At 42.5% G+C, this 17,121-nt stretch overlaps 1 protein-coding gene across 3 annotated transcripts in view; it reads right to left on the bottom strand.

Moving 5' to 3' along the window:
- Positions 1-616: 616 nt before the first annotated feature.
- The window catches only part of AP3M1 (adaptor related protein complex 3 subunit mu 1), a 99,721-nt gene continuing 83,216 nt past the window's right edge, over positions 617-17,121 (bottom strand). For all 3 annotated transcript variants that reach the window (XM_033941772.1, XM_033941771.1, XM_033941770.1), the window contains exons 7-9: positions 8,658-8,865; positions 8,365-8,509; positions 617-1,318 (exon numbers count right to left, since the gene is read on the bottom strand). In XM_033941772.1, coding sequence (XP_033797663.1) covers positions 1,218-1,318; positions 8,365-8,509; positions 8,658-8,865 — 454 coding nt within the window. In that variant the 3' untranslated portion in view covers positions 617-1,217. The remainder of the gene's footprint in view (positions 1,319-8,364; positions 8,510-8,657; positions 8,866-17,121) is intronic.

The following is a 17,121-nucleotide window of genomic DNA, read 5'->3' as shown; positions in this document are numbered from 1 at the left end:
CCTTCTGCACAAAGGTTATTTAGATTACCCCTAGATTCTAGCATTCCAGAACACTGATTCCCAAAGTTAGATCCTAGGAAATCCAGGCATCCTTTGTTTAAGATGGTGGTAGCTTATTCGCACTGCAACTAGGAGCCAATGTTTAAAAAAACAAAAAGAGGTAGGAAATTAAAACCTAGTGGATACCAAAAGAGAATAAATATTCAGAGAAAATGATAAAAGAGAGATGGGGGTAGAAGAAAAAAGATAAATGGGGAATGGCACATGCAATAAAGGCAGAAATTGCCATGTAAATGACAGTGCTCTTTACCTTCAGATAGGTGTGGATAAGGTAAGGTGAAGAGCTAGGACGTTATCTCCAAGAATGCCAATATGACATTTGTGGTGGCCCCTTTCTACAGAAAAGAAGCATTAGTGCCTTAAGATTTCTTGTTCTACTTGGTGTGCAACCTCTCTAAATTCACTGGTGAGCCCAGAAGCCCCACATTATTGAAGTGTATGTGTGATAGGCATGGGAAATATAGCAGCACTCTGAAAAAAACACACAAAACGGAGCTAAATAAGAGTGAAAAAATGTTTGGGAAACAATGTCAAAGACTCTTGGAACAAATAGGTGTAAATATCTTGATAGGTCCTTTAATGGAATAGGTTTTTCAGCAAGTAAATGAGAATTCTAAATCACAAAATTGACATCTAGTTTGTTTTCTTTCTTTGGAATGTAGATTGAATGGACAGAGACTATTGCTACATTAGGTTCTATTTCTGTGCTTTACAATGTTCAAAAGTGCAACATAGGGAGATTTAATCTTAATTTCATCAGATTCTGCAAAAGCATGAAAAGAATTTCCTGCCCTTCAAAAAACTGTTCTATAACAAGGTTAAGTGTATTCCTCTGTAACAGATAGATTTTTCCAGCATCCCATTACCTAACTTGACACACCTATCTAGAGTGTACCCTTATACTGAAAGCTGTTCAATTTTGATTATGTTAAAAAGAATCACAATGATCAAGAAACTATCCTCCTATGCTGCAGTCTATGCAAGTAAATAATTTATAGTTAAACTAATCATTGCATAACTTAACATTTAACTAATAGCAACAAAAGTCACTATTATGTTAGATTTACCAATGCTGAATTGCTACTTAAAATACAAAAAGTGTCTTCTGGGAAAACATCCATCTTCTTTTTTTTTTCCGGAAAATGATCATGTTAACTTCACGTCCTCACTTGGAACTTGCCTGCCTTGGTGACATATTTCACTCCTTTAAATGGTTTATATTTCTCTCCATACATGTCAAGGCGATTTACTTTAAGTCCTGCCCATGGAAGAAAATCATACATATAATTCATAAATACAAAATAGTTATATTCTACATATATTAACACATGGGAGGCAGTATATGCAAGTCTCTTGTGAATACCGTATATAGTTGAATATAAACTGAGGTGACCTTTTTTTTTCCTCCCAAAAAGGAGGAAAAAGGATGACTCGAGTATAAACCGAGATTAGAAATTTGGGTGATCCTGGTGAGCCAGTCTACAAAAACTTGAAAATATCCACTGCTTTTTTCTAAGCTAAACAATATAAAATCTGTTTTATTTTTTTGGGATCTTCCCAGATAATTGTGACCTGGATTGGCCACTGCTGTAAAGTTTTACTGGGCTTGAAAGACCTTCAGTCTGTCCCAGTATGGCAACTCTTATGTTCTTAATTAAGAGAATAAGCAACAAGATCTGATGTCCCTTTCCGTGCATTAAAATTAGTCCAATAAAAAAGGATCACCTTATTTCCATTTTCTATTTATAAACATTTATCAACTCAGCTACACTACTACGTTATCCTAAAGCAAAAATACAAAAATAATTTTTTTTTCTACTTTTGTTATCTGATTTCTGCTCTCCTCATTTTCTGACCATTCTCTTCCTTCCATCCACTGTCTGCCCTCTCTCTCTGCCTCTTCCATATGGCATCTGCTCTCTTTCTAAGCCTCTTCCAGAAAATGTCTGCCTCTCATTGGTCTGGCATCCATCTTCTTCCCTCTGCTCTCCCTATGGCCTGGCATCTCTGTCTTCTTCCCTACCATCTCTCCCTCCCCAGGTGGTCTTTAGCATCTGTCTCCTCCTTTCCTCCCCTCAGATCTGGTATGTCTCCTCCTCCTCCCATGGTCTAGCATCTCTCTCTCTCCTCTCCCTTCCCTTCCTTCTCAATTTATTTTCTGCCTCAGTCTAGATTAAATTCTCTTACTATCCAGTCCTCAATTTCCCTCTTTTCACTGTGTCTACCTACAGCTTGCCACCTCTTTCCCTTACCCGTTCCAGTATTTCACTAACTCTATCCTCTTCACCCAATCTACCATGCACCCTTTTATCTTTATCCCCTCCTTCCATCCAGTTAAGTGTTCTCTCTCTCCTCTCCACTTCCATCAAGCGTCTGATCCCCTCTCTGTCCTCCCCACGTCCATCCATCATCTTCTACCTCTCTTTCCGCCTCCATTCTGCAACTTTTCTCCTCTCACTCCTCCTGTCTTCCATCCAGTGTCTGTCATCATCCCTCCATTCTCCACACAAGCAGCTTGAAACGCCACTCAACCTCTTCCCTCGTCAGGCCATCTCCCTCCCTTCCCCTCACCTTCGCGGTGCTTTTCAAAACCAAAGTTTTCTCTCTCAGAGGGCCCCTGATGCTTCTCCTCTGATGCGGTGCCCCCCGTGATGAACCTCGAAGCCATTATCCTCCGTGCACACAAACCTCTGCCACTGCCACCCTCCTCATCGTGCTTACCATTAGCACTGGAAACCTACTGCCTCCATCAATGTTGTATTTTGATCCGGTGCGGGGCCTTGAGCATCTGCACATGCTCAAGGCCTGCCTATTCTTGCCTTCTCTGAGAATCTCAGCGGCAGGAGCATGCACAGATGATCAAAGCTCCGCACCAGATCAAAATACAGCATTGACGGTGGCAGCAGGTGTCCAGTGCTAATGGTAAGCATGATGGGGAGTGGGGCGTGCATGGAGGAGGGTGGCAGTGACAGGGGTATGTGTGCATGGAGGATAGTGGCTTTGAGATTCATCACCGGGGGGAGGGGGGCATGTATTCAGTGGGGAGAGATAGTTCTATTAACGATTACAGCCCCGATTACAGCCCCGGTAGTCATCAGGAGTTGAATGGAGGATAGCCATGCCATCGGTCAGGTGGTGGTTCAAATATAAACCGAGACTACCACCCCCATTTTTGGCCCCCAAATCTTGGTTTATATTCAAGTATATACAGTACGGTAATTCATTATAATTGAAAACCATACTAGTGAGCACTCCAGAAGTGGCTCGAAAACATTGTTCTATAATAACAGAGTAAAAATTGTGATAAATGACTATAGTCGTTTACCTTAACCCTAGCACCTTTTTAGTCCTCATCATTGAGATGGACCAACAGATCATCACATCCACCATCTCACTTCCTTCTATCTAAACAATTATCCAGTCACTCCTTTCCAATTAAATATATATTAAATGTATGCCGAACTAGATCCACTCTGTATGTTAACTTAAGATGACCAAATTGTTTGCTAAACTTGACGCTCTGTGGATGTCAACCTAAGACGAGCAAACTAAACTGTATACATGTAAATTTATAACCCATTTGTCTATGTATTATGTATGCCAACTATGTAACCTGTTCTGAGCTCGTTGAAGAGGGCAGGATATAAAACGAACCAACCAAATAAATAAATATAAATTACTCAATAGAAAATATTTTAAGTTCTGTAAAATATCTTTCGCTCAAGCTCTCCAGAATGAATTACTGTATATAGGGGTGTATGCCTGGAACATCCTATCTGACTGTGTGTGTCGTGACCCGTCTCCGATAGTGTTCAAATCCATACTTAAAACCCACTTTTCTGAAACTGTGTTTATATCTGACCCTACCAACTTGTAAAAGCATCCATATTTGTTGTCATTCCCTTTTTACTCCTCTACCTCTAAGTCCTTTGCGTTTTCTCACCTGAGTTGCATGTATAAATCAATTTGTCTTGTATATCTGTCAGAGAAAGCAGTCAGAGCCCGAGCAATAATAGAATAGATTCATTTCATCAGGACAGATAGGGAAAAATGCATGAGTACCTGAATGTAAACCACCTAGGCTATAAGTGGAATATAAATACTAAAAATACATAATAAATGAATGGGTTATGCAGTAAAACTCTATTGCAGGGCAGAATGTGCACTAGCTAGTAGAGCTGCCTGATTTTCAATTCACTCTGGCTGAATCGATTTGTTTTTAAAAAAAATTGGCTTACTGATTCAGTGGTCAGATCTCAGCTCCTTCTGTCCTGCAGCAGCAACAGGACTGCGATTGGAGTGATAGAGCAGTCAGATAAGACAGCTTAACAGCAGAGCTTCCTCCTGCTACAGAGCCATGGGAGCAGGCTCCTGCAGCTAATCCCCCACCAATCTGAGGCAGGCGGCTATGAGCTGCACCACAAAGCACAGGTCTCAGGGTCAGGCACAGCCAAACATGCAAAGCAGCAGGGGGTGGCAGCTGTAGAAATCGTCATCGGAACAGGGAGACATGGCTTCATCCAAATTGTGTCCTTTGGTTTCTCCTCATTCCCTCCCCAGTGTCCCCCCTTTCCACACTGCTACCTTCCCAGCCAGCAGTGGTTTGCCTTACACAGTTGCACTGCCGGCTGGTTAGCTGGCCAGCCAGTTCAAGTCTCCTCTCTATGGAGAAAGAGAGAGGGAGGGAGGAAAGAGATGGTAGACAGTGGGAAAGAAACAGAAATGGATATGGCAGTGGAAGGGAAGGTACAGAGAAGGAAGATGGATGGTGAGCACTGAGAAAATGTCAAAACAGCAGGAAACCCTGCAAGTTAACAGAAGACAAACAAAAACTAGAGCCTAGGACCAACATGATTGAAATAATAAAATGACCAGAAAACTAAAGGTAAACAACAACAAAAAATTTTGTTTCCTATTTTTTTATTATAATATGTCAGATATGAAATGTGTATCCTGCCAGAACTGGGGTTAGGCAGCAAGTGTGAGCTAGGATTTAACAGAGAGAGTGGAAAAAACTTTTTGTTTGTTTTGTTTGCATCACAGCACTGGCGTGGGGTTGGAGAGGGCAAAAGTGGGTGGAGTGGGTAAAGAGGCTACAAAATAAACCGGCCAAGACGTTTGAAAAAAACCCCCTAAAAACCCCAAAAACAGAACACCCCACCCAATTTGGCGGGAAAATCGAATTAAAAAAAAAATAAATAAATAAAAAAATCGATTCAATAGACCAAATTGAATTGAATCGAAATATTTTTCCCTGAATCGGGCAGCACTACTAGTTAGCAAACACTTAGGTGCTTTAGTAAACCTATAACAAGCTAAGAGCTCCTTTTACAAAGCCGCAGAAACAATCACTATAAATGTAACGATGTCCAAAGAAATTGAATGAGCTTTGTTGCATTTGCTGCACTGGGAATTACTAACAAAGAGAACAGGCAGCATGAGGTTTGACAAAGTCCCTCTCCAGCTCCATCTGTTGTGATGGAACCATTTAATTAGCAGAGTAGCAATTGATGAAAGCATAAGTCTTCCTCAAGGCAGGGATCTTGACTCCATTAATAAAATTCTGAAAGAATCAAGATTTATATTAATTAGTGGGCTATCACTCACCAAGTGTCTCAAGTTGAGACACTTGACTTGAGGGAGTTGAGTGTTGCGGCTTGAGAGAGAGGTTTGATGGTTGGCAGCTCACAGTGGAGTGTGGTTGGGCCCTATTGTGGCATATTTGGGAGCCCAGGACTACTGGTGAAGATGGTGGTGCGATGGAGATTGCAAGTGGAGGCAGAGCTGCTGGGAGAAAGAAGAGAAGTCATGCCAGCACAAAGGAGTCAGAAGATCGTGGGGCATGGTGCTGCATCTCTTCATGGCCCGCTCCACTTTAGAGTCCCTGATGCAACTCTTTAATCTTCTTATGTTTGCTTCCTGACTCTGCTCAGCCTTTCACACTCTCCCCCATTCACCTTCTGGTGGCTCTTCTCTTCATTCAAGTTGACCCATGTTGGGAGGAAGCTGGAGTTAACATCTATTTTCATGCTTCTAATCTCATTTTTTTCATGCTTCTAATCTCATTTATTATCTGACTAGCCATGTCTCTTTCTGTTTTTGTTTTATTTCTTATGCCATATTTCTTATATGTATAAGCCATGTATTGTGCATGTTCTCTTGTAAACTGCCAAGAACTTTGGATCGTGCGATATATAAAATACATACATAATATGGCTTTGTAAAAGAGGGCCTAAATATTTAAAAAGCAAGCTAGGGTCCTGGTTGCTCAATTTTGCGTTCCTGAAATTTGGCTTCTGCCCAGAAACATGCCATGTCAATCTACTATTACAATCTCTACACTTTTGTAGTACTATAATATGACTTTCCTGTGATTTTAAAATGACAATATCACAAAAGGCACAGGCTTTATAAAATCAACGCCAGTGTCTATCTAAATGTGCTCCACACTATTCAAAAACCATCATATAAAAATTATATTTTTGTGTGTAAAGCGCTCAGATCCGCAAACCTATGTGCTTTAATAGTGTCATAAGCAGAGGTCGCTACCTGGGTCCATCATCGCACCATTACAGTCCCAGTTTGCCACTGTAAATCATCACTCCAACCTACAATATTGTATATATAAATTAAATTTCAACTTAGCTGATGGACGAGGCAGATCTACAAATCCTGCTTTCTATTGCTTAACATAAGTAAGAACATAAGAAGTTGCCTCCGCTGAGTCAGACTAGAGGTCCATCCTGCCCAGCGGTCCGCTCCCGCGGCGGCCCATCAGGCCTAATTGACTGAACAGTGTCCATGACTAATTTTGTAACTGCCTCTAATCCTATCCCTTTACCTACCTCTACTCCTATCTGTACCCCTCAATCCCTTTGTCCTCCAGGTACCTGTCCAGACCCTCTTTGAAGCCCTGTAGTGTGCTTCTGCTTATCACATCCTCCGGTAGCGCGTTCCATGTATCCACCACCCTCTGAGTGAAAAAGAACTTCCTGGCGTTTGTTCTAAACCTTTCCCCTTTCAGTTTCTACGAGTGCCCTCTTGTGCTTGTGGTTCCCGGTAATTTGAAAAATCTGTCCATGTCCACTCTTTCTATGCCCTTCATGATCTTGAAGGTTTCTATCATGTCTCCTCTAAGTCTCCGCTTTTCCAGGGAGAAAAGCCCCAACTTCTTCAGTCTGTCAGTATATGAGAGGTCTTCCATACCCTTTATTAGATTAGCTGCTCTTCTCTGGACTCTCTCAAGTACCGCCATGTCCTTCTTGAGGTACGGCGACCAGTACTGGACACAGTACTCCAGGTGCGGGCGCACCATTGCACGATACAATCACTATTGTATAATCACTATTGTATAATCTACTGTATAATCCCAATCATAAACCTTGCCTCCAAATCATCATACTTTACTGCTACCAGACTTTACACACAAAAAAGGTATAATTTTTATATGGTGGTTTTTAAATAGTGTGAACCACATTTATATAGACACTGGCACTGATTTTATAAAGCCTGTGCCTTTTGTGAAATAATCTACTATTACAAAAAGACCACTTCCACAGTGACAAAGCTCTTCAGTAATTCCATTTGTTCAATCCTGAGCATCTCTGGTACAGGCTGGTCAGTAAAGTAGCAGCTATAATTGAGATTTGATTTTAAGAATAAGACAACTGTCTTTACAAGTAAATGTAATAAGATAAGTGACTCATTTTACAAAATCTTCAGTGTATGGATTTGAAAATAGGCTCAATTTTCAACATAGAAGGAAATGGCAAAATATAAACTACAGATTTTAAACTTTCAAAAAAAATTAAAAGTAACCGATGTTTTATGACAACTGGGCCATGAATTAAAGATTTCTACATTCATCTTGTAATAAAAGAGCATTGTGTTTCAGAAATAAAAGCTGGTGCAACAAGAGCATTATTTTACCCCAGCAGTTAATTTCAGAGCCATTCTAACATTTGTCTGGTTCATATCTTTAAAATTGTTTACTAATTGCTCTTTGTTTAATATTTATTTCCACTAGCAGCTTTACATTGATGTTTCTACCGTGAGCTGGCGAGGTAAATGCTCCAACGCTCATAGGAACCGAATGAATGTCAGAGCATTTACCTCACTGGCCTGTGGTTAAAAACTCAACTGCAGTTTAGTAAAAGGAGCCCTTAATTTTTTTTTTAAATAGATAAGGCAGATATTATACAATATTATGAAAACCACCATATATCTCCAGAAATATTTTTAAATTTTTAGTTTTAATCACAAAACAATTTTACATTTGGCAAAATAAAATGGCATTATTCTTACCTGAAATAGCCAGTTGCTGAATTTTAAACTGCAAATTTAAGCTAGGATTTTCTTCTGGTTTAGGAGCTCCAGACTGTATGGACACCATTCCTTTGAGAGTTGGCAGCTTTTGGGGAATAATTTTACCAACATCCCAAGTTAACACCTAGAAATACAATTGCAGGTAAATGACTGGTTCAGAAACACTACATCTCAATGAGGAATAAACACATTCTAAAATAGAACTCAAACGCATTTAAACATCCCCCCCCATTTCTCATACATTAGTACAGTTCTGGCTAGTATACACTTACTTTTGTTACAGGATCAAACGTGTAAGTGCCTTGTGTTGGGGTAAGGTTCATATTCAGCACAACTTTAGGCAAATGAACTGTCAAAATGATTCCTTCAACAGTCTTTCCCATATTCTGCTTTGGTCCAATTGTTACATCAAATCTTCCTGAGGACCCGTTTTCTTGGAAACTGATGTTGTGTTTTATATATACTGGGATTGCTACCAGACTAGAAAAAGAAAAGCACATGCTATTACATGCTGTTTAAAAAGTAGTAACTGTTCTCTGGTACTTTAGATTTCTGCTGCCATTTTGCCACTTTCTATATCACAGACAGAAAATTACCAATAGATTTATCACCAACTACAAACAACTGACAATATGTGATTGCAGCAGTTCACAGCCATCTTTTTCAAAGACAGAATCATCCCTTCTTCTTCAGACTATGTTGCTCCCTACAGGTAACAGCTCTTTTCCAGGCTTGGTGCTCATTTGTAAAGAAAGATTAGGTTCTTACCTCAATAATCTTCTTTCCAGTATAAAGGAACATGAGTCTTGACCAGTGGGTTATTCACCTCTACTCACAAGTTTTTGCAGAAGAAATCATCTACAGCTTTTCAGCTCCATCTCCTTGTGTCAGTGGGCAGTCCTCATCTCCACAATTCGTACTAAAGCAATTGATCACCCGTAAAAGAGGAGAAATAACAAGGAGAACATGGGGAACTCCCCGACCAAATCAAGACTTTTCTGCTCTGCAACAAAGACTTAATACAAGCAAGGTGGATCCAAACAAGCCATACCTGTGTGCAACCAGCATTCACATTTATACAGGCTCTCACATAGACTTTGCCATAGCGAGTTATTGTATTGCTGGACAGTCGAAAAACTAAACAGAAGATTTAAAACTAACCGGAGAATATATTTCTTCAAACAATGTGTAATTAAATTCAAATTCGTTGCCAGAGAATATGGTGAAATCAGTTGGCTTAGCGGGTTTTTAAAAAGGTTTGGATAATTTCCTAAAAGAGAAGTTGGGTGACGAGGAAGCTGGATGTTGGGGAGTCCCTGGACATCGTATACCTGGACTCCAGTAAAGCATTCGATAGCATACCACACCGCAGGTTGCTGAGCAAGATGAGTTCTATAGGATTGGACGACACATTGACGAAATGGGTTAGGAACTGGTTTGGAGGTAGGCTTCAGAGGGTAGTGGTGAACGGCACCCCCTCCGAAATGACGGAGGTAATCAGTGGAGTGCCGCAGGGCTCGGTCCTGGGCCCGATCCTATTCAACATCTTTATAAGAGACTTGGCAGAAGGGCTGCAAGGTAAAATAACATTATTCGCTGATGACACCAAACTAAGCAATGTAGTGGGCAAAAGCACAACAGACATTAATTCAATGTCTGACAACATGATGCACGACCTACTCCTACTGGAGCGCTGGTCTAGGTCCTAGCAACTCAGCTTCAATGCCAAAAAATGCAAAGTCATGCACCAAAGCATCAAAGCATCAAAGACAGGTTGCCAAGCCATGAGGAAGTAGAACTGGAAACCTAGCTTCAGAGAGGCAGCAGAACCCAGCTGAGCTAGAGCCACAGATAATTAACAAGGGAGCCTCGACCCTGAGGAAAGTACATGAAACATGGTCATGTTGGTGGAGGCGCTCCTATTTTAAATAAGTTCAAAAAAAAGAAAGAATGAACTTTATAAGTTAAGTACAAGTTCATATTGAATATAGAAAAATTCAATAAATATTTTGCATAATATGATATATTTTGATCCCATGAGATCCCGTGAAGAGTGGGTTCAGTGTATTCATACACTTGAGCCAACGGGTACAATTTCCCTCTGAGGATTGAGTATCAAAATATTCTTTCATAACCATCCTGTTATTAATATGGGGATGTGATATATAGCCGGGGTTTATTATATTGAGTGGATGAAGTCATGCACCTGGGCAGCCAAAATCCATGCAAGACTTACACCCTTAATGGCGAGATCCTAACAAGAACTGAAGCAGAACGAGACTTAGGGGTGATCGTCAGTGAGAACATGAAGACTGCCAATCAAGTGGAGCAAGCTTCATCCAAGGCAAGGCAAATCATAGGTTGCATACGCAGGAGTTTCGTCAGCCGTAAGCCTGAAGTCATTATGCCATTGTATAGATCCATGGTGAGGCCCCACCTGGAATACTGTGTGCAATTCTGGAGGCTGCATTACCGTAAGGATGTGCTGAGACTGGAGTCGGTCCAGAGAATGGCCACCCGGATGGTCTCGGGACTCAAGGATCTCCCATACGAGGAACGGCTGGATAAGTTACAGCTGTACTCACTCGAGGAACGCAGAGAGAGGGGTGACATGATCGAGACATTCAAGTATCTCACAGGCTGCATCGAGGTGGAAGAAGATATCTTCTTTTTCAAGGGTCCCGCGGCAACAAGGGGGCATCCGTGGAAAATCAGGGGCAGGAAACTGCATGGGGACACCAGGAAATTCTTTTTCACTGAAAGGGTGGTTGATCGCTGGAATAGTCTTCCACTTCAGGTGATTGAGGCCAGCAGCATGCCTGATTTTAAGGCCAAATGGGATAGACACATGGGATCTATTCACAGAGAAAGGTAGGGGAGGGTCATTGGGGTGGGCAGACTAGATGGACCGTGGCCCTTATCTGCTGTCTATTTCTATGTTTCTAAGTTCTTAGGCCATTATTGACATGGCTTGGGAAAATCTACTGCTTATTCCTAGGATAAGCAGCATAAAATATGTTTTACTACTTGGGATCTAGCTAGGTCCTTGGGACCTGGGTTGGCCACTGTTGGAAACAGGATACTGGGCTTGATGGATCTCTGGTCTGTCCTAATTTTTAGCTTTAATCACAAAATAATTTTACATTTGGCAATTTAAATTAGCATTATTCTTACCTGAAAAAGCCAGTTGCTGAATTTTAAACTGAATATTTATGATAGGATTTTCTTCTGGTTTAGGAACTCCAGACTGTATGGACACCATTCCTTTAAGAGTTGGTAGCTTTTGGGGAATAATTTTACCAACATCCCAAGTTAGCACCAGGTAAATGATTGATTCAGAAACACTACATCTCAATGAGGAATAAACACATTCTAAAATAGAACTAAAGATTATAAAAGGATAGCTATAACTCCTTCCAAACAGCCTTTCTTCTTTGGAGTTGCTGCACCCTCATCAGCCGTGCCTGAAGCCCAAAGCATTTCAGACTCTCCAGGGCAATTAGACCCTGGAAAAGCAACGCTGGGAGCAGTGGTAGTCTGAGGCACTTGTCCTGCTTTAGCCGAATCAGAACCAAATATGACATGGCCAATCCTGTGCACAAGAATTACCACCCCTTGGTGGGTTGCTATTCAAATAAACCAGCCTATCATTGGTCACAGTTCTTTTGTTGACCACTGTTGTACCAAGGCATCTATGCTGGCGCTTCCCAGGTCTAATTTGTGGCTGAAGTAACGAGAAGCCTTCTTGTTGACCGCCAATATCATTAGATCGAACATCGGCCTCCCCCAGTGCTTTACAATTTTGTTGAGTGCACTCTGGGACAAATAACACTTCCCCAGCTCCAAAGCCTGCTTGTACATTGTTCATTTCTGCTACAGGGGCCACCAAAATAGATTGTAGGCGATATTCTGCACAGCGAAACAACAGTGGCCAACAAACAAACTGTTGTACGTATTCCCCCCTGTGGCCATCTGGCCCTCTAGCTTCAACGGAGCACTCTTGGTGGCCTCCTGTCTGTTGACGTATGTCACTGCTGTGGCATTGTCTAAGAAGACCCTGATCGCTTTGCTTTCCAGAATCTTTCTGAATGACTACAGGGCTAAGCGAATGGCTCTCAGGCCCAATAAGTTGATGGACCATTTTCTTTGAAAAGGTAACCATCGGCCCTGAACTGGGCGACCCTCGCAATGAACACCCCCCCCCCTCCATAGAGGCTAGATCTGTCCTCAGTATTACCAAGAGGAAATGCGGAGAGGTAAGCCCTTTGACAGTATCTCTGCCCGAAGTCCCAATGCAAGCTTTGACATGCTTTTGCCATCCAGGTCAATGGCACTTGAGACCAGCAGGATAACAGTGCATTCTGAAGAGGGCATAAATGAGCTTTTGCCCAAGGTACGACTTCTCTAGTTGCCAAGCTGTAGGAGTTGGCATTGCCAAGAACTCTAAAATATGGACTCTCAGCTTCAACTTGCATAACTCCGGAAAAACACAGCTTTCTGCCAAGTTAAAGAGGATCCCCCAAGTACTACAGGGATTGGGTTGGTTCCAGGTGACTCAGGACTTTATAATCTATTCCAGGTCTTGCAGGAGCCAGACAACTTGTGTCATTGTTTTGTGTCTGTTGGTCTTGGACAGAGTCCTGATTAACCAATCATCCAAGTAAGGGTGTATATGAATCCATGCCTTACGTAGGTGCGCTGCTGCCACCAGCATCACCTTAGCAAAGGTGTGAGGTCCTGTTACCAACCTGAAACGAAGTGCCAAGAATTGAAAATGTTTTTCCAGCACATGGAACCTGAGGAACTTTCTGTGTTCTGGGAATATGTGACTAAGCCTCTGTCAAGTCCAGCGCAATGAAGGATTCCCCTGGCACCACCAAGCCAATGACTGACACATGGTCTCCATCAGGAACCTGGGCACCATTAATGCTGCACTAATAGATTTCAGATCCAAGATTGGTCTCCAGGTGTCCAAGTCTTTGTTGAGCACAATAAAGTATATGAGTACCTGCCCGAGCCCGATTCAGTATCTGGCATAGGCTCTACAGCTTGAATCCCCAGAAGTCATTTTACTGTTTCTTTGACTTTGATCACCTTCTTTGGTCTTCCGGTTGGAGAATTCACAAAGAAATCCTGAAGCAGATGAGAGAATTCGAGTTTGTAGCTCTCTGGAATAATGTCCAGCTCCCATTGTTGGAACAAATCTTTGTTCTGGCCTCCCTGAACTCTTGAGAGTCACCCTCCTATTTGGGGTAGCTCAGGCTCTGTCCTGACATCATTGGGACTTCTTAGGTGTGGCTGTTGAGCGGAAACCGAAATCCGAGTTATTCTGGAACTCCCGAACCTCTGTCTAGATCCATGAAATGATCTCTGAGCAGAGGAGCCTGCTGATGACTGTTAAGACCGTCTGTAGCCACAAAAGGAACCATAACTTAAGCCTCCTCCTATAGGACACATGATCTACTGTCTAACAATGTCTTATGACAAAGTCCTACCATACTGGCCATAAGGTCACCCAACCCTTTGCCAAAGAGTATTTGTACATAGAAAAGAAGCTTGCTCAAGGTAGCTTTAGAGGCAGAATCTCCCTATTGTCTGATCCAGAGCATTCTGCAGACAGACTTAGAATGAGCAGACATTTTGCTTATGACCCTGAACACGTCATATAGAGCATATGCTTCATAATAAACCTCAGAAAATACCATCTGGGGGTATGCATTCTCCTCCGAAGCCTGAAACAGCATCTTATGGCAGGTGCGCACCACAAAGGAAGTCTCTGCCGTCGTTCTCAGACCCAAAGATAAAGTCTACCCTGTGATCCTGTGCATCCTTTAGAATTACTTCACCTTCACTAGGTAGTGACATAGGCTTCTTAAATTGTGCTACTAGCGAATCTACCCTACGTGGCACAAATAACTGTTGGAACTCAAGAACCATTGGGTACAATTTTGTCATGGCTCTGGCAAACCTAAAAGGGGCCCTATAGTGGCTCCCACTGCTCTATCAGCATCATGGTGATATCTGGATGTGAAGGACAAAACATGGGTCTTAGAACTGCTCATAAGAGAGATTTGAACCAAGGAAGCCTGAGACGATTCCAAACTTAACTCCCTCAGAGATACTATAATGACTTCTAAGTCTGCCAGTTTAAAGAAAGTCTGCACAGTCCATGGCTGCCATAGACTCTTGGCTAGTAGTACTCACTTGCAACCTGGAAACTAGTACTGCCCGATTCAGGAAAAAAAAATTTCTATTCGATTCAGCCTATTGAATCAATTTTTCGATTCGATTTTCCTGCCCAATTGGGTGTTGGTTTTTTTTTAAACATCCTGGTGGGTTAATTTTATAACCTCTTCACCCCTTTTATAGCCTCTTCAACCCCTTTGCCTTCTCCTAACCACACTGGTGCTGTGGTGTAAACAAACGAAAAAGACTTTTCCTCTCTCTGTTAAATCCTAGCTCACATTTGCGGTCTAACATCAGCTCTGGCAGGATACACGTTTCAAATCTGACATATTGTAATCACAAAACAGAAAATAAAATGATTTTTGTTGTCTGGTCATTATTCAAATCTTGTTGGTCCCAGGCTCTGGTTGTCTTCTGATAACTTGCTTGCCAGGGTCTCCTTCTTTCTCCGTGCTAACCATCCACCTCCCATCTCTGTCCTCCCCTTCTGTTTCCCTTCCCTCCCCCGGAGGTCTGGCATCTTTCCTTTTTTTCATCTCCATCCACAGATCCACCTTTTCTCAACTATCCTTTCATCCAGCATCTCTCCCTCCTTCCCCACCACTGCAGGGTCCACCATCTCTCCCTTTCTTTCCCAATTACCAACCTATCCAGTATCTCTATCCCCCCTCCACACCATCCCTTGTGTCCAACTTCTCTCCCTTTCTGTTCCTTCCCTCCCTAGATCCCATTGCCCATCATCTCTCTCCCTCTCCTCTATTTTTAGACCCATTATTTCTTCCCCCCAAAGTCCGGCATATGCACGTCTCTTTGAAACCCCCCTTCCCTCCGTCCCTCTGTGTACTTCTACACCAGGGCCCATTTCCCTGAAGGTTTGTCCCCCCTGAAGGCCTACACCCCACCCCTGAAGGCCTGCCTGTCTCCCTGAAGGCCTGCACCCAAGGCCTGCCTGTCCCCCCTGAAGGCTTACACCCCACCCCTGAAGGCCTGCCTGTCCTCCCTGAAGGCCTGTACAACCCCCCCCCCTCCCCGGAAGGTCTGTGTGTTCCCCCTGGCCTCCCGGCATCAATTTACCTAATTTCAGCAGCCTGGATAAGATCGCTAATACTAGCGATCTTTGCAAGCTGCCATCGGGTCTTCTGAGCTGCCTTCTCTCTGTGGCGTATGCAAACTATTCAACCTACTATCCAGCACAAAAACACATGACAGGGGTAGAAAGTATTAATAAAATAGAGGCTTTTGAAATAAAATTGTGAAATCCAAGATGGTCACCATGGTTGCGTTTTGGTGCCACGAAATAGCCTGGAAGAGCTAAATAAAACTTCAAAAACTGAGAAAAGGGATTTTTTAAAGGTGCAGGACCCTACAAGAAGCTCCCGAGACCTTCACAACATCTGTTTTTGAACCACCCCAAAGTCTCCTATAGACAATAATAAACTGTACTCACAGAACTGCCTGGTGCCGTGCATGCATCAGCTCACAATGCAGCTGGGCAAAGGAGAAGATTTTTGCCTTGGACAAGTATATAACATCCTCCAGAAGCTTGTCTCTTCGGGCTGCCTTTTAGACAGGCTCTGAGAGCCTGAAACCCTCGAACCCACTAGCTCCTTACACATCTTCATGGGGAGATGCAGCCGGCACCCGCTACAGCCCGCTGGACCAACATGGGGCCACTCAGCCTGCCATAAAGCGCCTGATAAATCAAGGGCAAGCTAGGCTCCCAGGGCAGCGCACCCCAAGCTATCCTAAGTGTTAATGCAGCCCAGCTAGATAGTTGCCCTATGAAAAGGTTGTGTGCCCCCTCTCCCCCCACCCTAGCTACAGCCTTCTGAACTACAGGCTGTATCTTCTCCCAAGCTAACTATCTCAGAAATCCTGGGCACCTCTGGGATACCATGAAGCCTCAAACTTTGGATTGAAAACCCAAAAGTAATAACTCATTTGCACAACAAAAGAAAAGACACCTTCTCAACTTGCTTGCAGAAGGAATAACTGAAGAAATAGGGACTGCCCACTGACACAAGGAGAATAAAAGCTGTAGATGATTTCTTCTGTAAAAATTCACAGGTAGAGGTGAATAACCCACTGGTCAAGACTCATGTTCCTTTTGCACTAGAATTTGCTTTATAAACCAGGTATAATTTTCATTATTTAGTATTATCTGATCACTGCTTTTTCCAAGGGTTGAAATGCTTCACATCTTGCTAGCACGAGGAACCACCACCACCCTCGGTCTACAGATCCTACTGATAAAGCATCAACTTTCTTACATTCTTCAGCAGAAGGATACTCTTACTCCTGCTACAAAGCCTCGCCTTATTCTCTCCAGTGCTGTTTAAAATGCATACTAGAAAACATAGACAGATGCTACAAACTGGTAAGAAATGGAATTTGGCAAGAACCTAAGATACCAGGTTAAATAAGTCCCATCCCCTGAGAGAACAGTATAGAAAATTGAATAAATAAATAAATAAAATATGTGTAATAGAGGGCCTTGACAAAATTCTGAGAGGCCTACAAATGACATCCTGCTCCTTCAATGTATGTTCA

The sequence above is a fragment of the Geotrypetes seraphini genome, chromosome 4 (genome assembly GCF_902459505.1).
Source record: "Geotrypetes seraphini chromosome 4, aGeoSer1.1, whole genome shotgun sequence".
Taxonomy (NCBI): domain Eukaryota; kingdom Metazoa; phylum Chordata; class Amphibia; order Gymnophiona; family Dermophiidae; genus Geotrypetes; species Geotrypetes seraphini.
This window is presented reverse-complemented; position numbering and strand designations above follow the sequence as displayed.